Source organism: Aotus nancymaae, unplaced genomic scaffold (genome assembly GCF_030222135.1).
Source record: "Aotus nancymaae isolate 86718 unplaced genomic scaffold, 86718_ANA_hifiasm-v0.15.2.pri h1tg000025l, whole genome shotgun sequence".
Lineage (NCBI taxonomy): Eukaryota > Metazoa > Chordata > Mammalia > Primates > Aotidae > Aotus > Aotus nancymaae.
Window position 1 is genome coordinate 23844072 of NW_026988438.1, and position 27238 is coordinate 23871309.

General features: G+C 41.0%; 1 protein-coding gene and 1 pseudogene across 4 annotated transcripts in view; one reads left to right on the plus strand and one right to left on the minus strand.

Annotated features, from left to right (window-relative positions):
- Positions 1-27238, plus strand: part of ELMO1 (engulfment and cell motility 1) — a 571068-nt gene that overhangs the window by 152965 nt on the left and 390865 nt on the right. For all 4 annotated transcript variants that reach the window (XM_021669358.2, XM_021669357.2, XM_064380449.1 and 1 more), the window contains exon 5: positions 23550-23600. In XM_021669358.2, coding sequence (XP_021525033.1) covers positions 23550-23600 — 51 coding nt within the window. The remainder of the gene's footprint in view (positions 1-23549; positions 23601-27238) is intronic.
- Positions 22879-23335, minus strand: LOC110567968 (cytochrome c oxidase subunit 7C, mitochondrial-like; annotated as a pseudogene).

The window sequence follows — 27238 nt, forward strand, 5'->3', positions numbered from 1 at the left end:
CACCTTCTGAAGCCTAATTTTGTTAATGGAACACACTCGTTCTCCATCAGGACTTGTTCCCTTGTTGATGAGGAACTGTGATCCCCTGTAGAGGGAGAGGCATTCTGATTTTGGGTATTCTCAGCCTTTTTACGCTGGTTTCGTCCCATCATTGTAAATTTATCCACCTGTTGTCTTTGTAATTACTGACTTTCAAATTAGGTCTCTGAGTGGACATCCAACTTGTTGATTCCCAGCGCCGGAATCTGAGCAACCCACTGCGCCGGCTAAAACAGCAGTGTTAAGATTGATGGTGGTTTTCTGCCTGGGAATCTCTGGTCTGGCTTCCTTCTTGAGTCCCTTTTTCAATAAGCTGAATAGGTGAATCTGCCTTCCCGGAGCTCCAAACGTTGACCAAAAGGAGACCCAGTCCCGTTTACTCTGCACCAAGAACCACCACGCCAGCCACAAGAGTCACACTGGCGACCCCTGGCGCTCCTCCGCTGGGAATCTCCTGGTCCGTGAGCAACAAAAATTCGTCTGAAAGTGTGGTGTCCTCTTGTTCTCTGTGCTTTCACTGGGAGCTACAATCCTGAGCTGCTAGTAATTGGCCATCTTGGATCTCTCCTGTCTCTCTTTTTTTAAACAGTGCTAAAGGGTCCATTCTTTAAAATAAGTCTATGTGTATATCCTTATAAAATATTGATAGAAGTTGAATGATGAGTCAAAGAAATTGTGTCATCTAGGTATATGTGACCATCATTTATGGAGGACCCCCTAGGTGCCAGGCACTTTCATGGGTTATTTCATTTAAGCTTTTAGGATTCACAGTAGTCTTAGACATTTGGGAGTTTTAGGTTACATAGCTTCTGAATGCCAGAATTGGAACTGAAATAAGATCTTTTCTATTATAGTGAAGAAAGTTCCATTTCAGTGACTTTTCAGAGGTACTTCAGGAATTGCAGAAGGAGTTGATTTATACAAACTTAAAAATATTGTTTTGAATGATTTAAACATGAATAAAACAATCAACATAAATTCTGATAATGGATAGAAGCACAGTGAAGGCAAGCTTCATTACTATTATTATAGCTTAAGCTGCCAGGCTAAGTTGATTTTGAGAGGGCCTCAATATAAAGCATTTCATTTCCTCCTCCCGCTGTGCATACATTTACACTTCTTGTAAAATGTGTCATTGACTGGGAAGATTGTACTGCTTTTATCTTAAATCAGGCATGAATCCACCAACTCAAGAAAAATCATCTCAGTAAGTTTGCTGCTGCTGTACCTGTGTCCTTGGCCCATGGAAGGTCAGGGATAGTTCAGGCATATTGGCTTGGGAGCATGTCAGGTGTGTAATAAAGATGAAAACCGAATTTTCCTCTTTTTTGTAAGTTTTGAGTACTTTTTTCCCTGATTTCCAGTATTTATTATAAGAAACAAGAGTACAAGAGTCGAGATTAGATGTGATTTACACAAATTTGCATGATAAAATAAATGTCCAAGTATCTGGAAAGATTTTTGAGATTTCAAGGTAAGCTCTTAAAAGCAATTTCCAGCTAATGCTCTGTGTTGATAACTAACACCCTGTGTATGGTAGGTAGAATTCTGAGATGGCCCCAAGATTCCCATGCCCCTAGTGTTATATACCCATCTAATCCCTGCCTCTTGAATGTGACCTGGGCCTATGAATAAGAGGGGCTATCACTCGTGGGATTGTGTCACAGTGGTATGCCAAAAAGAATTTGTAGGTATCATACAAGAACAGAAAACCAAACACTGCATGTTCTCACTCACAAGTGGGTATTGAACAATGAGAACACATAGACGCAGGAGGGGAACATCACACACTGGGGCCTGTGGGGGGTGGGGGGGCTAGGGGAGGGATAGCAGGGGATTGGGGTCTAGGGGAAGGATAGCATTAGGAGAAATGTAGATGACGGGGTGACGGATGCAGCAAACCACCATGGCATGTGTATACCTATGTAACACACCTCCATATTCTACACATGTATCCCAGAACTTAAAGTATAACAAAAAAATTAATTGATTAAAAAATAAAATACTCAGTTAAGCATACTGTAAATAGAAAAAAAAATAATTTTATGGGTGTCATTAAAATCTTTAATCAGTTGATTTGAGATTAATCAAAAGGGAGATTATCTTGGTGGACCTGACCTAATCAGATAGGCTTTTAAAAGAAGGTGAAGCACTAACGAGATGTTTTCCTCTTGGCCCTGAGAAATACTGAATTGCCATGTTGTGGAGAGAGGTACAGAGAAAGGCCCTTAGATCAACCTCTCAGAGCTGAGTGGTCCCTGGCCAACAGCTAGTGGGAAATAGAGGGAAGAGTGATCTTAGTTGTGTAATCACAAGAAATGAATTCTACCACAACCTGAGTGAATATAGAGGAGGGCTCTGAATTTCAAATGAAAACCCAGCTGACTGACACCGTGATTTCAGCCCTCGAGACCCTGAACCCAGCTACGAGGTGCTAGACTCCTGATTCACAGAAACTGTGAAGATAAATATATTTGTGCTGTTTTAAACTCCTATGTTTATGGTAATATACAGCAATGGAAAACTGGTAAATATCCCATGGGAATGTATTCACATTTCCTCCACAATAAGTAAGACGACAACACACAAAACCACATTGACTGTGGAAGCTTGCTCTATTATTATAATGATCATCTATAATATCAGAGATTGAGTTTTTATATGTTAATAACAAGCCTCATTATTCCTGCCTATTAACCTTAATAAAATATACATTGACAAACCTAAGCTCATAAAACATATTAATATTGATACAATACCTCTTTGTCTATTTGGGCTCTGAGGTATCTGAGCTTTTGTTTCCTCCTTCTAGAACAAAAGGGTTCCATTATTTGGAAACCACTGTCTTGACTAATAGGCACTTTTTAAAAAGGCTGCATTTTGGTTGTTTTAAGAATCTAATTGTTGGCAGGGAAAGGAAGAGCAAGACTGTGCAAGGCTAATTTATAGTCAGTACATTGTTTCAAAGTGTATGCTTATCTTTATTGTTCTCTCATTACAAAGTAATGCATAGATGTAAGAAATCCAGCCATGACTTTCATTTCAGACAGATAAGTTTTATGCTAGTGACATTGTTTTTTAAAAATCAGAATTCATTTAAGTAGTAATTTAAAAACTTATAAATCATATAATATTTCAGATATATCAAAAAAGTATGAAAAATGATGGAACAGACACTTTTATAGCCCACCATCTCGATGCTGATAGATGTTAACATTTTGCCTATTGTTTTGTATCACCTTTAACAAAAACTTACAAATATAACTAAAGCCTTACCCTATCATTCTTTCTGTCTCTCCTTCTATTCCTCTCTCCCCAGACATAATTACTAGCCTGAAATCATTCTCATGAATGTTTTATAGGTTTTCTACATGTGTTTATGAATAATATCAAGAATTGTTTTATGCTTTAAAATTTAAAGCATTGATATCCTACTGTAGGTAACTTTTACATTTAATTTTTTCACTTAGTAATATATTTGAGATGAATTATGTATGTAATATTTTTTAGATGAATTTATGATATCCCATGACATAAATGAAACACAGTTGGTTTATCCATTTTTTTAATCGAGAATCAGTTGTTTCCTCAATTTTGGTGTCACAAAGAATACTGTACTATGCATGTATTTGTGTGGGACTATTTAAAAGTTTCTCTAGAATAGAATGTAGAAAGCTTTTGGATTAGAGGGAACATCATTCTCAACTTTACTGCTTTTCAAAGTAGTTCTACTAGTTTGCGGTCCCACCCACAAGTTATCAGCTTTTCTATTTCCCTAACCCCAATCACTGCTTGTTTTCATAGCCTGGCTAATGTTAGCCAACTGGCTAGGGTACCACAGGACTTCTTATTTTTTTGAGACGGAGTCTCACTCTGTTGCCCAGGTTGGAGTGCAGTGGCAGAATCTCAGCTCACTGCAACCTCTGCCTCCTACTTTCAAGGGATTCTCCTGCCTCAGCCTCCTGAGTAGCGGGATTACAGGCCCAGTGAAAGAGAAAACCCAAGCCAATGAGTAGAAAAGTGGATTTTGTGCAAAGAATTAAACATCAGGCAGACCTCAGAAAGATGTTCTTGTAGTGGGAAGTCAACATAAACGTAGTTCCAGATTTGTATTGATTCTGAAAATGTATTAATCTTTTACCTTTATTTTAAAAGGTATATGCCTTCTAAATGAGAGAGAATATCAAATAACAAACTCAAGAGTGTAAATTTTATGGTGTCAAAAAGTCAGGCAGTAGCACCTGATAACTCTTAGTTAAAATAACTGTTCAAAATTTACTTAATGATACCAAAAGGAAATCTCAATTTTATATATAAAAAGAAGATACAGACTACTAAAGTTATTTAATTAAAATCTTAGTGGAAAACGTAAAGTTATATTATGAAACCAAGGAATGAAATTATCATAGAAAAAGGTTTTTAAATTTAACAGTTTTTTTTTTTTTTGTGTGTGTGTGTGTGTGTGATAGGGTTTGACTCCCGTAGCCCAGGCTGGAGTGCAGTGGTGCAATCTTGGCTCACTGCAACCTCCCACTTCCTGGTTCAAGTGATTCTTCTGCCTCAGCCTCCTGAGTAGCTGGGACTACAGGCACACACCACAATGCCTGCTAATGTTTGTATTTTTAGTAGAATTGGGGTTTCACCATGTTGGCCAGGCTGGTCTCAAACTCCTGACCTCAGTTAATCTGCCTACCTTGGCCTCCCAAAGTGTTGGGATTACGGGCGTGAGCCACCATGCCTGGCCTATGTGTCTTTAATGTGCATTTCTCCAACTGCTGAGGCTGAGCATATTTTTCTGTGTTTATTATCTGGTCAGTTTTCCCCTGCTATAAACTGGCTATGCATTCTTTGTCCAATAGTGGGGTTGGAGTATTTTATTGTCATAAATTTATAGGAGTTGTGTATACAATGTGGTAACAAATTCTTTTTTCTAAATTTCCACCAAGTTCATAGCCGTTTTAACTTTTCTGTTGTGTCTTCTGTCAAACAGAGGCTTATAAAACCATTTTAATCAATCAGATTTGTCCTTTTTTTCCTTTGTTACCTGGGCTTTTTGCATTTTTTTTAAAAAGCACTTTCTCTATCCATATATTTTAAAGAGATTCTCTTGTGTTTTCTTTCAAAAGTTAGAAAGTTTTGATTTTCATATAGGTCATCAATCTATTTTGAAAGTTATGTGTAGGGGAGTATTAGATGGAGATTAATTTTGTCTTTTCATGGAGACAGCCAGTTGTCTTAGCACTGTTTATTGCCTTATTCATTACCTATCTCCCATTGCCATGATTTGCACTGTCACTTCTGTCACATGTCAAGGTTTTGTGAATATAGGGGTCTGTGTGGCTCTCTCTATTTTGTTCCATTACCATACGGCTTTGATTGCTTCCAACTGAATAACAACACTAGATTTCTAGTAGAATGAATCCCTGTGCCTTTTTCTTTCTCTCTCTTCTTCAGCTTCATCATCATCTTCTTCTTTTCTTCTTCCTCCTCTTCTCCATCATTATCATCATCATCATCATCAAAATCACCCTTCTTCTGCCATTTACTCCTCCATATGAATTTTAGCATGTGCTTGTCAAATCCCATTAGAATTTTGATTAAAATTAATTTCTGGACTAATTTTGGGGGGATTTGCTTTGTTAAAGATATTGACTATCCCATCTATGAAAACAATGTCTTTCTATCTTTTAGAATATTCTTTAACATTTTCAACAGAACTTAACTATTTTTCCCCTTAAAGTTTTTATATGTATATTTAGTAAGATACATGCCTAGGTACCTCAGAATTTTATATCCATCAGAAATTGTACCTGGTCTTAAGACTTTCATTGTTTATAGCTATTTATGTACCTCTTATTGAGTGGTTTCTGTATGTAGGAAATTCTGTTGAGCTTAATTAATTTTTGCAAATACACTGAGATATATTTATCATCTTTAAACATTAACAAAATTAAGTATCAGAGATTATATAATTTGAATATGATTGTATATGACTAGTGTACAGCCTGGATTTGAACTTAGTTTTATCTAAATCTTTGCCTTTTGCTAAGAGCTTTTCCTTTTAAATCAGCTAATGTTTCTCTGATGTATGTCATCTTGTTTAGCAGGACTTTTTTAATAATAAAAAACCAAAATCTCATTACAGAGCCAGTATGTGAAAAAGGCATTTAATTCACCTAGTATACATCTTTTGATACCAGTTATTTAATTCATCTGGATAGCCACATTCATAGCAGATAGTAAGTCTCTAAAATAAATGCTTTTTCTGGTCATTACCTTGGGATCAGCTCTTCAGGAAAACACCCATCCTAATTGAATTAGTGTAGCTTTTCTAATTGCTCACTGTCTTACTTATGCTTAGGCCTGTGTCATATTAGTCCCTTCCAAAGATGAACAGCTCTGGAGGCAAGGCCTAGAGTGTGGTGTGGGTGGTCCAGGGCCAAAGGAGAAAAGTTAATTCGGTAAGCTAAGATGAAGATAAGTTTTTTAATGCTTTTAATCTTTGAACTGTTTAACTTCTCCTTTGATATCTAGTATCCCTACTACCTCCTCCAGAAAAGCTTCAGATTATAATTTCACTCCTGGCCAAAAAAAAAAAAAAAAAAAAAAAAAAAAGTGAAAAGAGAGAAGATAGAGGGAAAAAGCCTCGAATGCGACGCAAGTGCAAGCCCATTCTTTCTCTGGTGTGTGCTGCTGCCTTGTTTGCTTCCAGCTCTCAGTCCTGATATCATTTGTCTAAGGTTTCTTTCTGACGTCCTCTCACGGTAGGCCCTTCCTCTTAGGGCTGGAGCAGGTGCATTTCTGGGAATGGTTCTGGACAGCTTTTTGAGCCTCAAAGCACAGTAGTTATAGATGCCTGGGGCTGTTTGTAACTTTGCTTCAGTGTTGAGGCTGGCTGGTGCTGTGGCTTCAGGGAACAGCTGATGGCAGATGGTTCATTTCTGGGTGGGACATGTTGCAGCTGCGTGGATTGGTAGTGGAACCTAAGCAAATATATTTCAATTCTCTCTTATAAAAAATGCTTAATAATAAGTGTGCTCATAGTAGGTATGAAATAAATATCCACTGGTTGACTGAAGGATGTAGAATAGGGAAGGAAAGGAAATATGGTTTGAAATATATTTGCCTCGTGAGAGGAGAGAAGGGATTATTACCAGTGAGCTTTAGTTTATAGGTATTTTCACTATTGTTCCAGACTGTGATGATTATAATATTCATTCCATTGATTTGAAAAGCATTTATTGAACACATTTGATATACCAGCCACCATTCTAGGCACTGGTAATGAACAAAACATGGAGATGCCCATTCTTCTTGGGCATTTATTCTTTTGGGTGTAGAAACTGACAGGAAAAGTTTAGAAATCAAACGAGGTGATAAATTTTAGATTGAGGTAAGTGCTATGAGGAAAATGGAGTAGGAGAGCCCCCCAAAAAGACATGGGGACAGAGTTTGGTGGGTTGCTGCTTTGGTCTAGTCTGCTAGCTTGGCCATAGAATAAGGGTTCAAAAATGACCCAGAAATATGACTTGCCAGGTTCAAGTTTATAAACAATCAGATTTCAAAAACAAGACTACAGGTGGGTGGATATGGTTTCCAGAATTGAGGGCTTGAGGCCCTTCATCCTTCAACCATATGAGTCTCAAGAAACAAACTTATACACTAAGGCAGTCATTCTGCTACCAAGACTTATGCTAACCAAGATTAATGTCTGAGTTCTCCATCTTCACATTGTGGTTGTGCCAGCTTGAGCCAATCTGCTCTGTCTGCAAGGCCCTGGTTGTCCATCTTTAGGCCTTGGCCAAGATTGCTTTAAGGCTGGCATCAGGGAAGGTTTCTTTAAAGAGGTGACACTTGGCCAGGCACAGTGGCTCATGCCTGTAATCCCAGCACTTTGGGAGTCCAAGGCAGGCAGATCACCTGAGGTTGGGAGTTCGAGACCAGCCTGATCAACAAGGAGAAACCCCGCCTCTACTAATAATACAAAAATTAGCCGGGCGTGGTGGCACATGCCTGTAATCCCAGCTACTGGGGAGGCTGAGGCATGAGAATCGCTTGAACCCGGGAGGCGAAGGTTGCAGTGAGCCAAGATTGCACCATTGCACTCCAGCCTGGGCAACAAGAGTGAAACTCTGTTTAAAAAAAGAGGTGACACACTTTGGGAGGCCAAGGCTGGCAGATCACCTGAGGTCTCTAGGAGTTTGAGACCAGCCTGGCCAACATGGGCCAACATGGTTAAACCCTGTCTCTACTAAAAATACAAAAATTAGTCTGGTGTGGTGGTGCATGCCTATAATCCCAGCTACTCAGGAGGCCAAGGCAGGAGAATTGCTTGAACCTGGAAGACGGAGGTTGCAGCAAGCTGAGATCACGCCACTGCATTCCAGCCTGGGTGACAGAGCGAGACTCTGTCTCAGAAAACCAACCAACAAACAAACAAACAAAAGAGGTGACATTTGAGCCAAGACTGGAGGATAACAGGGAGCCAGACCCTAGCATTGTGGGAAAAGGAGCAGCGGCTCCTTAAGTCCTGAAGCATGAAAGAACTTCGTGTGTTAGAGAACAAAAGGGAACAGGATAGTGAGTTGCGAGTGAGAGGAGGCACCAGATAAATTGTAGATGTTGGTGAGGGCTGCATCACAGTGTCTTCTAAACTATAGTGGGAATTCGAATCTCCTTCTAAGTACAATGAAAAGCTACTATTTTAGCTTGGGGTTCATGAACTTGTGTAGGAGGAAAGTTATAATCATTTAAAAATGTAAACTTTTCATTGCTTGAATCACAAATGTCAGCAATAAGCCATGATAGGATAAGCAGTATCTGTGCCTTTATTACCAATAGAAATTAAAGATATGCCCATTTATTACTGTTATCACAGTTATCTCAAAATATCATTTATGATTTTATGCCTAATTAGAAATTATGGTAGTTATTAGACCTTACAATAGATCTTGTTATTTTATGCTTTAATACAGGTGTTAGCAACTGTAGCCTGTGGACCACGTCCAAGCTACCACCTGTTTTTGTACATAAAACTTATTGGAACACAGCCATACCTATTTATTTACATATCGAAGTTGCAACAGAGATATTCTAGCCTGCAATGCTTAAAATGCCTACTGTCTGGCTGGAAAATGGTTGCTGACACCTGCATTGATAAAGTAGCCTATATATTAATATGATACAGTTTTAAAAATATTTGAATAACTGGTTTCTTTGCAAGCTTATTTATTTTATGTTATGCATTTAAAAACATTATTCTGAAAAGAAGATCCATAGGCTTCACCAGACTTCTCCAAGACATTCATGACTAGGAAAAAAAACAGAAAGTAAAAGAATCCCTGTATTTCATTATCTTAGGCTGGAGATTCAAATGGGTGGGGTTGTATTTATTTCCTCTGCCTGAGATTCTCTCCCTCCTTCTTTGGCAGATTTTCCATTTCTTTTGGAGTCTGGTACTGAAGCTGCCTCCTTTTCATGAATAATATATTGGGTCCTACACATTTGCTGAGTGAGCCAAGCAGAGGCTTCTTGTTTTCTTTTGAGACAGACTCTCATTCTGTTGCCCAGGCTGGAGTGCAATGGCAATCTCGGCTCACTGCAACCTCTGCCTCCTGGGTTCAACCTCTGCCTCGCTGCCTCAGCCTCCTGAGTAGCTTGGATTACAGGTGTGCACCACCATGCCCAGCTAATTTTTGTATTTTTAGTAGAGACAGGGTTTCACCATGTTGACCAGGCTGGTCTCAAACTCTCAACTTCAAGTGCCTTGGCCTCACAAAATGCTGGGATACAGGCATGAGCCACCATGTCCTGCCAAGCAGAAGGTTATTAGCACTGTCCAATGTAATTCCCATAGTAACACTGTGTGGTGTGGGTCTAACTGTCTTCACGTGCCACTGCAGAAAGGGAGGCCCCAAGACGTCTTTCTCATTACTCATTTACCCTGTATTCACTGAGCACCTACTGTGTGTCAGGGGCTGTGCCAAATGCCCAGGTGACAAAGCTGTTACTGGTGGAGCTATTACTGGTGAAGTCAGGCCCATCTGACACTAGTGTCTGGGTGGCTCATGCCACAGCAGGTTATATTCAGGATGACACGTGACACCCTGCTGCCTCAAGCTTGGCCACTCCTCTGTCTCTGGTGTTTCCAGCCACCTTGTGCCTTGGCTGTGAGCCGTAAAGGTTTATATCTCATCCTCTCTCCACAGAGCACTGTTTGCATTGTTTTGCCTAGAACAGGCCATGGAGTCACTATTTTCCCAGCTGTAGTACTCATGCCACTGGAATGGCCCTTTAATTTAATTTTTTTTCCAGCACAAGTTTTGTTCTTATAAGTGCAGTTCTTGTCTCTATAGGACTTTGTGACTTTCTGAGACCACAGGCTCTAACTTGTTCATTACAACCTAGGTTTAAATATTTGCACATGTCATTTGATTGAGGGGTAAGTTAAAACTGCTCGCAGTGGAAGGGGCTGGAAATCAGTTCTCTTATCTCAAGTGGATGGAAAAAATGAGGCTGTTCAATATAGCTCACTCAACTTGTACAGGTCATTTCTGTCCAAAACCAGGGAGACTGCTTCTGCCTTGGAAACACAGGCACTCCTCACTGACTGGGCTGGGCAAATACCCACAACATTAAGCATTTTCCCTGTTTTTTTTTTCCCTTCTTTTCCATGTTGCAAGTGATGGCAATGTACGTGAGATTATCCGACTGGTCACCAGTACTTTCTCAGCGCTTGAACACACATTACATTCTATATGTTTGGACTTATAATCCAATGCTATTTTGCATCCTGCTTTTGTCACTTCACAATACAGTGTCCCTGGGTCCCATATTACTGAACCTTATTGCATAGCAGCACTTTGATGGCTACATGGTGTGTCATTGGCCTGCTTTACCATAATGTACTTAAATTTTCCTTTGTGTTAGGGGACATTTGCAAGACTTTATATATCAGCCAGCATCTAATCAGGATACAGAAACCATACTGTTATTTAAGCAGGGTCTATTCCAATGTAAATAATTGACAACTAATAGAAGCTGGTTAATTGTGAGTAAAAGAAAACTCTTATGGGTCCAGAAGAAGCAGTTGCAGAAAAGAATCTATGGCCTCCAGTTTGAGGAAGAGTGGGCAATTGAGGAGCTAAAGACCAAGAGCAGGCACTGCTCGTCCCCCAGTGTTCTTCAAAGAGGACATGGGCACCACTGGGACATTACCACCCATGGGTGGTGCAGAAACTTGTCAGAGGAAAGCATCTGGGCAGCTGGCTGTGCAGCACTATAGATGTGTCTCTGTTGCTGGAGGCTTGAGTAGGCAGAGCTGCTTTGAAGCAGTCCCTAGTAGGGAGAGCAGAGCCCAGGTGCAGGAGGCCTGAGGCCTTCCCCATGGAATTGTAATGGTGGATCCCAAAGGGAACGTCCTTTCCCCAGGCGGAATCACTCCAGTGCCCTCTATTGGTGAAGCATTACATTGCTGCAGCTGGTAACCTGTCAGAAACCAGGGCCAAGAATGGATTTGAGTTGAGAGACAATAAAGGAATAACTGGAATATTTGGGTTTGCTTTTAGCTTTTTTTCTTCTGTAAACAGTGTTGCAGTAAACATCTTTCATAAAATGTTGTCTGCATCTCTGATGCATTTGTAGGATAAATTCATCGAATTTGAACATTTTAAAGGCCTTAGTCTTATGTTACAAAATCATCCTTCCTATTGACTCTCCTATATCCTATATGCTGTGTATGGGAGCAAAGGCATATAGCCTTGTTATAGAACTTATTACTCCTTAACCTTTCTAATCGTGGCTTTGTCTGCTGGGTTGTTAACTCTGAGGCTGGGAGATGCTCAGAGCCAGCCGTGCCAGGCTTGGAGCCTGCAGTCTGATGTAATGAGGGCCAAGCTCTGCCGTGGTGGGATGCAGCAGTGCTTTGCTAAAGTCCTCCCTTACCTTGCTCAGTCTCCTGAACACATTCCCCTCCCATCTCCTTCACTGCTTCAACAAATTCATGTCCCTAAAACCTCCTCTTCATCCTATCAGTAATCTTACTCAGAAGCTTTAAATGTTTCGTCTTTGCTTATGGCAGTGCTGATGAAAGAGAAGAGGAGAGAACTGACCTGTGGCCCTGGGCCTCCGGCCTCCATTCTGTTGATGAGGGACTGAAGCAAATTGACCTGCCCAAGGTCACGTGGGAAGTGAGTTGGCCAGGCCCAACCATGGCTTCCTTCCTTCCAGACCTCTGCTTCTCCCAGATACCAGAGCACTGTTGCTTTATCACCCTAACTCCTCATTGTCCTCTCAGCACAGCGCCTGCCCCCCGAGAGGTTTTATTAATACGTATCCACTACCCTAGTGCTCACACTATGCCCTTGCTGGGGCTGCCCCACTGTCTGAAATGCCAAGATAGTCCCCCTCAGCTGCTGTGCTCAAGGGGACTGCCTACACCTAGCTGCAAGGCCTAGTCCAAGAGTCACATCTACATCATTACATTCCATTACTGTTTAACAGATTAGAGTCAGTAATTCTTATCCTACAGTACTGGAGATGTGGACATGAACTGGGCTCTACCCTGAGCTTTTGGTCCTCAGCCTGGACACCATGCAAAAATAGGTATGTATGTGCGGGCTCCTACCACGTTAAATTGGCTAAGGAAGCAAGCAACTTCCTGTCTTTGAACAGTGGGCTGCTTTTTTTGTAGCAATTGTGGACATCTGGTAGTGCATGTTCCTTTAAGGCAAGTTTGTTGTCTCCAGAAAAGCATGTTATTCTTTCTCTCTATCTCCCACAAGTCCTTGATTAAAACACTGAAGGGGACAGGCAGTCTCCTTCTGTCCTTTCCCTCAGGCTTACCATGTCCTGGCAGATTCTCTGGGCTCCTGGGAGCTGTCTACCCGCCTCTGTCTGCTCCTTCTGACCCAGATCTTACTGCAGATACAGAGAGCGCAAACCATTTATTGCAGAACAGGCCCTTCACCTCCGTGTTCTGTGTTTACAGACCACAAATAGGTAGTTAATAGGTATCTCTTAATATTTGTCTTGTTCTTTCTTTTTTTGGCTTTGGGAATTGGGTACAGGATATCTGGGTCTGTGGAAAGTGAAATGATTCGAGAAAAAGACAACAACTGAGAATGGAAGCCTCACTTAGGAGCATGAAAAAAGAGTAGAAAAGAAGTCAGACCACAAATTCTTCAAATTAATGGGTGGGAACGAAGTGCCACCACTCTAATAGGGTGGCGGGGATGCTGTTTCTGACGGTGAGAAGCCCCTGGAAGGCCAGAGCATCAGTAAATGGGCGTTTATAGTCGCTGACTACCTTTTCTTCCTTGTCCTTCTTCCTCGTCTCCACCTCTTTGGCTTTTTTCCTCTGTTTTTTTGGGTGGTATCTGGATTTTATTTTAGGGTATTTCTAACATGCCTCCTTAACGGTCAGATCTATAGTCCTGTCTGAAGACATTGCTCGGTAGCTTAGCAACCAGCATATCATATATTGCCCTCAGTTGTTTCATTAGCCTGAAGATGTGAACATCAAAAAAATGGACACACAGTGGACAAAAACGATCAGGCTTGCATGCAAAAACAGTCTTTGTGATGATTAAGAAATGGTCCTGAAGAACAGCATTATTTTATAGTAGCATATCCTGAGGAAAGACCGCCTCACATCTGGGGAGAGAGACAGACACAGACAAGGTTGGAGAGGGAGTGAGGAGAGACAGAGCCAGGGAAGATGCTGGAGCTGCCTGCTCTCCATGGGGCCTGAACACACAGGATAGGGAGCCTTCCTTCCTTTGGACCTCTTATTGTCCTTGCTAAAAAACAGGAAGGAGAATAGAATTGGAATTTTTGAGCAGGCATAATTCTTAATTTATCTGACTAAGTAGAAAGTTGGCATACTGAGAAAAACAGATTTCAGAGGGAAACATGAAAACAATGACATTTTTCTGTGCCGTCTTATTACCCAATCCACACAGAGGCTGAGTCAATGAGCTAGTTCTGTAAAGAAACACAGAGGCATCCTATCGAGATGCCTGTGAATGGCAGGGGCTAGTACAGTCTGCAACTGCTGGGTATGAGTAAATATGACAGCAGGGCTTTGGCTGGCTTTCACTTGGCCACTTGTCATTCTCCTCGTACATCGTGTGCAGTCAGGACATTTCCCTGCAGAAATGTTCTTTCTGCTGCTTTTCTCATCATTTTTTGGGAATCTGGCATGAGTTTTGTTTGCTTCAAACTTTATTTATTACCTTGAAATTCAGAATATTTATTTTACATGTGATGTGTAGTCTTACAAAAGTTTAGACTATGATGATTCTGAACTTCGTTTTGCATCAGAATTACTTGGGTTTATAGTAAAAATGCAGCAAACCAGGACCCAGATTCATGGGCGGAGGGGTATCCCCAGAAATCTGCATTCTGATACTCACCCATGGTGATTCTAAAGCAGATGGTCTGAAGATCATAGGAGAAATGGAAGATTAAAGACTCATTTCCCAGAGAGGGCATGTGGCCATTTCTTGGCACTGTGAGTTGATGGATACGTTCTTTGCTTTCATGGAATACCTTTCTCTATTTGTTGGGGGGTATTGTTTCTTTCTTCCTCACATACTTTATTTCCCATAAATTATTGGGGTACAGGTGGTATTTTGTTACATGAGTAAGTTCTTTAGTGGTAATTTGTGAGATTTTGGTGCACCCATCACCCGAGTAGTATACATTGCACCATATTTGTAGTCTTTTATCCCTCACCCTCCTCCGGCTCTTCCCCCGAAGTCCCCAAAGTTCGTTGTACCATTCTTATGCCTTTGCATCCTCATAGCTTAGCTCCCACAAATCAGTGAGAACATGTGATGTTTAGCTTTCCATTCTTAAGTTACTTCACCGAGAATAATAGTCTACAGTCTCATCTAGGTCACTGAAAATGCTGTTAATTCATTTTTTTATGCCTGTTTAGTATTCCATCGTATATATATACACCACAGTTTCTTTACCCACTTGTTGATTGATAGGAATTTGGATTGGTTCCACAATTTTGCCATTGTGAATTGTGCCTCTATAAACGTGCATGTACAAGTGTCTTTTTTGAATAATGACTTCTTTTTTCCTCTGGGTAGATACCCAGTAGTGGGATTGGTGGATCACATGGCAGTTCTACTTTAGTTCTTTAAGCAATCTCCACATTGTTTTCTATAGTGGCTGTACCAGTTTACATTCCCACCAGCAGTGTAGAAGTGTTCCCTGTTCATGGCATCCATGCCAACGTGATTTTTTGATTATGGCCATTCTTGCAGGAGTAAGGTGGTATTGCATTGTGGTTTTAATTTGCACTTCCCTGATCATTAGTGATGTTGAGCATTTTTTCATGTTTGTTGGCCATTTGTATATCTTCTTTTGAGAATTGTCTATTCATGTCCTTAGCCCACTTTCTGATGATTGTTTTTTTCTTACTGATTTGAGTTTGTTGTAGATTCTGGATATCAGTTCTTTGTCAGATATATAGATTGTGAAGATACTCCCCTACATTGTGGGTTGTCTGTTTACTCTGCTGACTGTTCCTTTTGCCGTGCAAAAGCTCTTTAATTAGGTCTCAGCTATTTATCTTTGCTTTTATTGCATTTGCTTTTGGGTTCTTGGTCATGAAATCCTTGCCTAGGCCAATGTCTAGAAGGGTTTTTCCAATGTTATCTTCAAGAATTTTTATAATTTCAGGACTTAGGTTTAAGTCCTTAATACATCTTGAGTTGATTTTTGTATAAGGTGAGAGATGAGGATCCAATTTAATTCTCCTACATGTGGCTAGCCAATTATCCCAGCACCGTTTGTTGAAAAGGGTGTCCTTTCCTCACTTTATGTTTCTGTTTGCTTTGTTGAAGATCAGTTGGCTGTTAAGTATGTGGGTTTATTTCTGTGTTCTCTGTTCTGTTCCATTGGTCTATGTGCCTGTTTTTAAACCACTGCCGTGCTTTTTTGGTGACTATGGTGTTATAGTATAGTTTGAAATCAGGTAGTATGATGCCTCCAGGATTATGTCTGCCTCTGCTGAGTCATGCAGGTTGTCAGGAAAGTGGGGGAAAGCCAGTAGTCACAGGCTTCACCCAGCTCCCACACAAACTGAAGGGCCAATCTCACTCCCACCATACAGTTTGGCTAGTGATTTCCTTCTCCCTGTGGAGTTATACCTCCTGCTCCTCTGGCCACCTTCCCATTGGATCCCTGTGGTACCAGGTGGTAATGGCCTGCTAGGGGATGCAGCAAGCTCCCAGGGCCTTTCTGTTGCTTCCTCTACCCTGTATTTCTCTCACCTCTCTAAATTGGCTCGGCTCCAGTAAGGTTGGAAACTTCTCCTGCAAACAAACCTTTGGCTTCTCCAGTGGGGGTGTGTTTTTGGGAGGAGGGTCTCCCTTTCCTACTTCCACAGTGGGGCACTCACAGTATTTGGGGTGTCTCCCAGGTCCTGCAGGAGCAGTCTGCTTCCTTCAGAGGGTCTGTGGGTCCTCTTGGGATTACTGGTTTGTTCTTGCAGTCGATCTGGAGCTAAAATTCACAATGTGAGCTTCGCAAGCTGCTCTGTCTGGAGTTGCAATTAGTCCTGCCTCCTCTCCGCCATGATGATCCCCTTCCCATTTGCCACTTTCACGCCTTAGAGCCAAGTCTCCCCATTCAGTTGCAGTGTCTCAGTGAGGTAGTAGCCCTCACACACTTTTATATGTCATTTGATGTAGTTCCTTCTCTAGCCTGAGAAAAGTGACCCTCTCTCAGTTGAATGCTGCTTGATTGACCCTGTCAAAAGGTGGCTCCCAAGTGTCACCCATACCACTTCCTGATATGACAGAGATGACCTTGTGCTCACCGTGTTGAGGGAGAACATCAGCATGCAACACTTTGTCAGTGTCTCAGGCAGAGATGAATTTGTCAGGGCTCCACTACAGATGCAGCACCAATAGGAGATGTATAGGAACTGTGCAAGAAATTGCCTCGTGATTATGGGGGCTGGTTAGGAAAACCCGAAATCCACAGGGCAGCCTGGAACTCTGAGATACAGGCTGAATCTGCTGTCTGCTGTCAATGGGTAGAATTTGTTCCTTCAAGGAACCCTCAACTCTGTTTTATTGTTAGTTTTTTGTTTTGGTTTAAAGAGACAGGGTCTTACTCTGTTGCCTAGGCTGGGGTGCGGTATTGGGATCATAGCTCACTACAGCCTTGACGTTCTGGGCTCAAGCAATCATCCCACCTCAGCCTTCCAAGTAGCTGGGACCACAGGCATAAGCCACTATGCCCTGCTAAACAATGCTGTTTTTAAGGCCTTTCAGTTTATTGAAGCAGGCCCACTGAGATTATCTAGGATAATCTCTCTTACTTAGAGCCAAGTGATTATAGACTTTCATCATATCTACAAAATACCTTACAGCAACATCTGAATTAGTGTTCGGATAACTGGGAACTGTAGTCTAGTCAAGTTGACACATCAAAAAAAGGCCATCCGGCACTTCCCCCATCCCACCCCCTCAAAAAAACAAAAACAAAAAAACGGAGAAAGAAGAAAGACTGTCAAAGAAAGTAAAGTCAGAATTTATTGAGCATTGGCAGTTTGGTTTAGGTGGGTCTTTCAAAGAATTTATGGGTTATGATACAACAGTTTGGATTGATGGAAACTACAGGTTTCGAGGAAGGGGATTCAAAGAATCTTAGGGTACAAACGGTTGATGTATTTCATTTGAGTTTCTGGGTATTTCAGAAAATTCTTGTAATGAGCAGTCATACCATCTGCCTAGGCAAGGAGACTTCTGGAAGAATAAAGTTATGCCAATGAAGACAGAGGAAGCGTACAAAGTGCTGTTATTGCTGACACTGGCAGGTTTGCATTCTCAGTGACCAGCTGAGTGTGGGTGTGAGGTGGATGGTTTCTGTTCTCAGCCCAGAGGCTCTGGATTCCTTTCTCAGGAAGCAGGACACACGACTCTTATTCCCAAAGTCTGAGCCTTGAAATTCCCCTTCTTACTGTGCACAGACATGCCTGCCATATTGCCCAGCTGCCTCCTCAAGAGAGGGATGACACATACACTAGCAGCAAATCAGAGCCGCAGTGCCACCCCTTACTCCTGCTCCTCCTGCTTCTTAAATGGTGGAAGATCAGTTTACCTTTCAAGTGTCCCATTTTCCTATTCTTTGTGCATCTCCGGCTCTAAGCGACCACACAGGACTTTTCTCTATTCCATGAGGATGTCTTGTCCTTTCATGCCTCAGAGCTTTGAGATGTGATGTTTCCTCCTCTCTCCTGGGAAATACTGCCTATGCCCAGAGGGCCCTCTTGAATGTCACCTCCTCTAAAAGCTTTTGCTGCACACCCTGTTCTTCTTCCCCTCTCCCCACATCACACCTGTGTGTTGATGTGGGGCTGGTCACCCCTAGGACTGTGCCATGGTACAGATACAGTTATTACATGCCAGTTTCTCTCACTTTGACCAATTCCCAGCAGACAGGAATTAGTCCTATTTAACTTTGTATCTGCCTTGGTGCCTCATCTGTAGCTGGCATACAGTAGTTCAACCATTTATTCAACAGATAGTTTTTGAGTTCCAGCATGTGCCAGGCCATAGGTGTCCACTGTTCTGGATGGGAGTGATATAGACGTAATAAACTATCTGCTGTTGTGGAGGTGACATCCTGGGGGGCAAGGAGACAGCCAATGAACAAAAAAGATGAATAAGTAAAAGCATATACACAGCACTTATTGATGCTCAGAGAGCTGCTCCCTCTGAAACCAACTGAGGACTGAACAGGATAAGAAAATCAAATGAGATATTCCCAGCCTCTAATACAAAGCATGCTTGTGAGACAGAATTCCTCCTTAGCCATGCTGGTCGACTTACAGAAGAGGTATGAATTTACTAGTGTTTGTTACCCTGCTAGGTAGATGTTTCTGTCCTTGGGGTAGCATAGATTGTGCTATTAGTTTTATTTATTGTTTACATATAGGGTATAGCTAAAAACAAATAAGGGTATGGCAATGTGCTTTTTGGATGTTATTTTTGTGCTTAATAATAAACAGTGATCTCTCTCTCTCTACCTCCCCCTCACCATTTCTTTAGCATTTGCAATGTACCAGGCACCGTTCTAAGCACTTTAAACGTATTATGTCACTTAGTCCTCAGAACAACCTTAGAAAATAGGGAATACCCTCATTTTCCATGGGACGAAGCCAGGGACATGAGAAAGCTGGGGACATGAGGACAACTATGCCACTTGCACCAGGTTTTCCAGCTCGAAAGTGAAATGTGTGTCCCATCTGGGTGGTCCTGTCACTTCTAAACTATGCACTATGCCTCTTGCATGGGATTTATGAAATCAGAACAACGACAAGCCTCTTTCTTTGTTAACAAAGTTTACATCCTAAGTTAGGCCTTTCTTACAGAGCCAAAGTTGTCATCAGCACATGGTGAAAAAGCTGTAATCCACTTGACTTTCTGGATAGAATACAGTCTCAGAAACAGTGGTCTACTGTTGCCTTTGTTTCTGAGTTTGATCTACCTTTCTGTCAGGACCTTAAAATGTTTAATGCATATTTTAGTAGTTCTTCTACATATCTCCTTTTCTTCTAACGTACAAGACACTGATTTAAAAACATGGGGGAAGGAAGGCAGAGAAGATAAACAAAACTGTTGACTGAGAAGTCACAGGCAGAAGGTGCTGCTGTCTCTGAGACATCAGGAATCGCTCCCATTCTTGAGCCAGTTCGAGTCTAGTTGCAGCGCTGGTGTCTGTTTCCTCTTGTTCTCATTCACCTCTAACTGTGCACTGTTCTTCCCACTTTGGGGAACAGAACTTAGGTCAGAGGAGTTAAGTAGTTTGTACTGAGACCACTCAGCTGGTGGGAAGCAGAGGAGGAATTGAGCCCAGCCTTATCAGAGGATTTAATAATGCTTTGCTTTCAAACAAACAATCCTCAAGACCCTTTCTTGAAAGCAATCTTGCTTGAGTTCCAAAAAGGAATAAGTGAACCTTGAAGGAGTGCCTGAGGGAGCCTAGAGGCCAACTGTGGAATTTCCCCCAGCCCTCCTCCCACTCAGCACCCAGTATGTCATCTTGGGTGTGGCGAGGAAGCCCTGGGACTGTGGGGAGCATTCCTTAGCACCTGTCTTGGTTCTTTGCTCTCATGTATGTTGAGTGACTGATGAACTCTCCCCTCTAAAGGTAAATGCAAGGTCTGGGTCTTACCTTTGTCAGGCAGACAGAGCACAGTCTTTGTTGTCAGATTACCTGGGTGTGAATCCTCTCATCCTCCTCCATAATGTTGGGCAAATAACTTATCCTCTCAGCAGCTTTGCTTTCTCACCTTTAACATGGGCATAGAGTTATGATGTTGGTTACATAAGCATGAGAAACAAAAACTCCCAGCCCAGTTTCTTTCAATAAATGTTAGTTTATTGTTTTTGTTAGAATGCCTCATCACAACTCCAAATCTCCATGATTATTAGAAAGATTATTTCTAAACCCTCCTGGTCCCTTTATACACTTAGGGCCTTCTTCCCTTCCTACTTAGAAAATTTGGGAAGAATAAACTAGACCTCTTTCCTCTTGGGAAGGGACCTCCCTTAAGTCTTACATGAACAGGTATGCCTGACCCAAGGGTTCAGTAAGTGCATCTGATGACTCACTCTGAGCCTTGTTCTCCATAATCACTAATATAAAGGATTTTTAGTTCTCCATCTTATTTTCTCAAGTTGTTTAGAACTTGAGCAAAGGGGTATGTTATGTATTTGGCTTCCTTAGAACTCTACTGTTAGTGTTTGCCATCTTCCTTTTCATTTCTCACAGAGTTATAGAATTTTAGAGTTGAAAAGAGATTTTAAAAACAGCTTGAATTCATTTCCCCATCTTTTATCTCAGCCTGCCTGCCAAGAGGCATTCAGGACCATGCTTGCATGCTTCCGGTAATGAGGAACTGGCTCTCTCCAGAGATGGCCTTAGTGCATCAGGGGATGCTCTACACTGGGCTGAATTGCACACATAGGGCTTGGATCTGGTGCTGTTGGGTTTTCAGGCTTGCTTGTACTTGGTGTGAAATGTTCAGATCTGGTTTTCTTTGGGAGGGAGTACCGGCCTGAAGGCTTCCCCTTTTTGGGTGGTTCTTTTAGAAAATTAATTGTCCAAAAAGTCATCAGAATTGGCTGAGGAAGCAGTCAATCTTATGTGTCTTTGGCATCTCATCAAGAAATTTCCAACCTCCTCAGTGTGTCTGCTGAGTCCTGAGCAAACTCCAGCTTATGGCTTGTTGTAAACTATGCAGGGTAGTGATCCTGAAGGCACATTTATTAACCCCTGACCTCAGCATACAAGGTAGGGCATGCAACCACGGTGAATCCTGGAAGGTTTCCTCCTGGAAATTGGGTATGGTGCATACACTGGTGGAAGAAAATAAAACCACCAATGAAATTCTATCTTCAATGCCAAAGATGCTGTATTAGTCTGTTCTCACACTACTATAAAGAACTACCCAAGACTGGGTAACTTATAAAGAAAAGAGGTTTAATTGACTCACAGTTCCACATGGCTAGGAAGGCCTCAGGAAACTTATGATCATGGTAGACAGGTAAGCAGGCATGTCTTACATAGCAGCAGGCGAGAGAGCATATGACAGAAGCAAAGGGGAAATAGCCGCTTATAAAAACATCACGTCTCCTGAGAACTCACTCAGTCACATGAGAACAGCATGGGGGAAACTGCCCTTAAGATCCAATTGGCTTCCCCCAGGCCCCTCCCTCAACACCTGGGGATTACAAGTGAAGATGAGATTTTGGTGGGGACACAAACCCAACCCACATCAGATGCTAAGTGACAGCTTCATAACACTCACCTCAAATATACTTGCCAAACAGAGGCAGACTGATTGGAGAGCTGCTTATTGATGCTATTTGTTCTTAACTTCAAGGCAACATACAAAAGGAACCAGCAAATGTTAAGAAGCCAAACTCCTTAATAACCCTTTAAAAAAAACAGCTTTATTGAGACATATGTCACAATGATTCACCTTTTAAAGGTGTCCAATTTGGGAGTATTTCGTGCATTCACAATGTTGTACAGCCATTACCTATCTAGTTCCAAAACATTTGCATCACCCCAAAAGAAAACACTGGACCCATGGAGTCATTCTCATTCCCTCCCTCACCCAGCCTTAGGCAACCATTTATCCTAATGCCTGATTCTATTGATTTGCCTATCCTGGACATTTCATACAAATGAAATTATGTAACATGTAGCCTTTGTGTGTGGCATCTTTCACTTAGTGTAATGTTTTCAAGGTTCATATATGTTTTGGCATGTATTGGTACTTCATTCCTTTTAAGATGGAATTTCACTCTTGTTGCCCAGGCTAGAGTACAGTGGTGTGATCTCAGTTCACTGTAACCTCTGACTCCTGGGTTCAAGTGATTCTCCTGCCTCAGTCACCTGAGTAGGTGGGACTACAGGCGCCTGCCACCATGCTTGGCTAATTTTTTTTTTTTTTGTACGTTAGTAGAGACGGGGTTTTGTCATGTTGGCCAGGCTGGTCTCCAACTCCTGACCTCAGGTGATCCACCTGCCTCAGCATCCCAAAGTGATGGAATTATAGGTATAAGCCACCGCACCCAGCCCTTCATTTCTCTTTATGAATTGCTAATTTTCTGTGGATAGACCACATTTTGCTTATCCATTTATCAAGTAACGAACATGTGTTGTTTCTTTTTTTCATGTCTTAAGTTTATTTACACACATATCTAATATGTCATATGAGTTCAAGTTTGATCCATTTTCCAGAGACTGCACCTCTTAGAATGCTTTTCATATCTGTTAAATGGATGAACTGAAACATCCTTATTTTTTAAGCAGTTGGTGTCTTACTGTAAAGATGGGCTCATCAAATCCAGATCCAAAGTACAAACACATCATGGCTAGTAACTGACACTTGTTTTCCACTGAAAATGGCAAATTCTTCCCAGGGCCCTCCTCATAGTGCACCGAGGACTGCAGAGGTTGTGAACCTCTGGATGCTCTGGCCCAATATAGCGCTGCTGGAATCTCTGAGAAAGGCACAGAGACCAAGGATGGAAGAAATGGCGGCACCCACCAAGACCTTTTATTCACCCATGTGTGTTGTTTCTTCTTTTTGGCTATAATAGATAATGTTTATGTGAACATTATTGCATGAATGTTTGTATTGACATATATTTTCAGTTCTATTGAGTAAACATGTAGGAGCGGAATTGTCAGGTCATATGCTCTTAATAAACTTTTAAAATTCCTTTTTTTGTTTGCTATACTTGGGACCCATATTCCTTTACTTTGGGTTTATATTCACTTCCTTTATGCTGAATATTGTCAGTGACTTGATAGAAACTTAACAGCCTGTGTAGAAATAATTAAAAATTATTCAAGTGAGAATAAACTGAATGCTTGTTATATCTGTTAGATTATATTTGCCTTTGTTCTCTTCCTTAACAAGCTTCTACTTGAAGATTTACAAAGACATTTTATTTCTTTTCCAGAACCGCAATGAGATAAAAAATGGCACTATCCTTCGATTAACCACGTCTCCGGTAAGTCTATCTCAGCTTCGAACTTCCCAGTAAACTCTTTGCTCTGCATTTCTGCTATATGTGATTATGGGATATTAATTTTTGAGGATGACTTTAGTGCAAAACCAAAGGCTTCCAGAATGTCCTCACATGCAGATTCTGGATTAGCAGGAATGCCCCTTTATAGATTTCCCACTGCAGAGGAGGAAGACCTTATTTCAAGAGAAGAGCTAGTAAGTTGATCATGAAACCTTTCAGGCAAACTTGTCTAACCTGTAGCCCAGGATAGCTTTGAATTCACAAATCTGTAAACTTTCCTAAAACATAGTGAGTATTTTTGTTATTTTATTTAGTTCATCAGCTATCTTTAGTGTTAGTGTATTTTATGTGTGGCCCAAGACATTCTTCTTCTTCCTGTGGCCTAGGGAAACCAAAACACTGGACACCTCTGCTTTAAGGTTTGAGTTTGGAAGTCATCTTAACAAATTCTGTGTTACAGATGGGATCACTCACCTGTACTAGTTGGTTTTACCCATCTGCTCACACACCCACCTAATGCCATCTGAGCAAATTCAGACAACAAAGCAATCAAAACCAAAGTCTGTTACTTCCCTTTAAAGTCGGGGTGTGTATATGTGTGTGAAAGAGAGAGAGAGTTTAAGTATTTTGTAGCTTAGTCTGTTATTATGACAATTCATAAAACTAATTTACAAATATTGAACACTTCACTGTTCCACTAACAGCTGATTCTACATAGAGAACTTTAGAGTCTTCTGAATTAAAACCACTGAACAAGATGTTACAGTATATTTAGACTATTGTAGCTGATGATGTCTCTTTTCTTGATCTTTCCTACTTGCTTGTAGATACTTTAGGTAGCAACATTAGCATATTTAATGATATTATTTCACAGTGCATTTCATTGCTTTCCTAAAAGATAATCCACCTAAAATATACCAAGTGTTACTATTTTCACTCTGCATATATGATGAAAACTGTGTCTAAGTATCATTTTCAGTTTCCACTGAAGCCATGTGGTAGGCTAAAAATAAATTTAAAAATTGGGAAAAGCATCTGGCTAAAATTAAGCTGTGGGTACTGTAACTACCATAAATTCTTATTGTTGAAAATTACATTAGAGCGGCTTAGAAACTCCTAAACATTTTGCCCAATAACATCTTGAACCAAAACCAGTGATGAGCTCAATGGAGTGAGTTGCTACAGTTTGCTGAACTGTCTTTGATGCCTGCTTTGCTACTTAATGGAAATTATAATCTTTACTCATTTTTCAGTGGCTGCATGATAAGCTGAGGCATTTTTGTCTGACTTTGCATTGGTCTTCTTACTCAAATCAGCATGAATGAATGTTAATTTGACCTTTAGACCATTGTTTTCTTCTGTTTTTTGTAGTTTCTATTTATCCTGCTAAAAGTCATCATCTACTTGCTGGGCAGAAAAAGTATACCTTGCCTTTTATTTCATTTTAGATTCTAAAAGACAGTTTTTTAATCGAAGCCTTCTCTAAGTCAAAGAAAGAGTTTCATTTTTTATTGCTGTGGATTCATGAACAAAATTTCCGCAATCTAAGTCACTCCTTGAAAGAAGGCTAGGTGTTAGACAGGATGAAGTTTTTCAGCATCCCAAAAGAAACTTTGCATGACTTGTCATCAGGGAGAATGGAATTTGTGTTCCTGAGATAATGATCCTCACATTCCCAGCTCAATGAATGGAAAGATGTGAAAGCCAGTATAAGAGGCACTATGAAAAGATGGGAGCCCACCTACAAGAGACTGGCTTACATTTTCCAGAAAGCAGTGGTTCCCAAACCTGGATCAGCTGTGGAACTTTGAAAATGCTGATGTCTGGGGCCTTAATAGAGAGGCTGGATTACAATATTTGGAAATAGGCCCCAGGAATCTGCATAAGCAATCATCTTGTGGTTTGGATGTAGCCACAGGTTCTAGAATTGGGAAATTACTCTATAAGCAAGAAATTTGGGATCTGTGAACTTTATTTGTTGCTAATAGGTTATTTTTTAATAATAATTTTGCACTTAGCTGAAAAACATAGCTTGCACATGCTCTTTCATTTTTCTATACATAATAAAAATATGTTTAAAAAAACCCACCTATCAGAGTACCATAAAAAAAAGCCAGCAGATGGTGTTATACTAGCTTTTGAAGTTCCTTCATCTGCCTCAGCTGAACTCTCCGTGAAGCCAGATAAGGACTTCTCAACAGCCATATGGGTATACACACACACACACACACACACACACACACTCTCTCTCTCTCTCTCTCTCTCTATCAATCAATCATCTCTCTGTCTGTCTGTCTGTCTACCTACCTATCTGAGAAGAACTTCAATCTCTCTGTTAGAGATGAAAACCTACAGTCCTATATAATCAAAGTGTGAAGAAAAGATGCTGTGGAGTCAGGATTTTGAAAATTTGAAGTAGAATCTATTGGTGTGCCCTCTTTGGAGGGCAGTTTAGTGGTATTCACCTAAGTTCAAAACATATATACCTTTGTCTTAACAGTACTGCTCCTGGGAATTTGTATAATAAAGAGACTCACAAAAGCAATGCAGGACGAACACACACACACACACACACACACACACACACACACGGCTATATGCATCATTGTTTTTAGGGATCAAAACCTGGGAACCTGTTAGATGTTTATCAGTGGGACTAGGTCAGTGCTGTAGGTAATGTCCATGTTGTAGAATACTGCGTAGTTGTTAGTAAGAATGTCGTATGTGCTGCCGAGGAGGCATCTCTGAAGTGTGTCATTAAGCACAAAAGCAGGTTGCAGAACATCCTATATAGAAGGATGCTTGTTATAGATGTGGAAAGGAGGTGTGTATATATATATATTATATATATATATATATATATATGCAGATAAGAGGATACAGCGTTTCTCAAGGGATACCCACAAGAAACTGTTAACTTTGGGCTAACTTTATTTTTTAATTTTGTAACTTCCGGTAGTTACTTACTACTGGAAGTTATAAAATTAAATATTATATATATATATATCAAATATATATGATTACTACTGGAAGTTATAAAATTAAAATATGTATATATATTTGAGATGGGGTCTTGCTTTGTTGCCCAGGCTGGAGTGCAGTGGTGCGATCTTGGCTCACTGAAACGTCGATCTCCTGGGTTCAAGTGATTCTCCTGCCTCAGCTTCCTGAGTAGCTGGGACTACAGGTATGCACCACCATGCCTGACTGATTTTTGAATTTTTAGTAGAGATGGGGTTTCCCCATGTTAGCAAGACTGATCTTGAATTCCTAACCTCGTGATATGCCTGCCTTGGCCTCCCAAAGTGCTGGGATTACAGGTATGACCAACCATGCCTGACCATACTCATATATTTCTACCTATCTTGCTGGTATTATTTTTAATTAAAGAAATACACAAAGGGCTGGGCGCGGTGGCTCACACCTGTAATCCCAGCACTTTGGGAGGCCAGGGCAGGTGGATCACGAGGTCAAGAGATCGAGACCATCCTGGTCAACATGGTGAAACCCTGTCTCTACTAAAAATTAGCTGGGTATGGTGGCGTGTGCCTGTAATTCCAGCTACTCAGGAGGCTGAGGCAGGAGAATTGCCTGAACCCAGGAGGCAGAGGTTGCGGGGA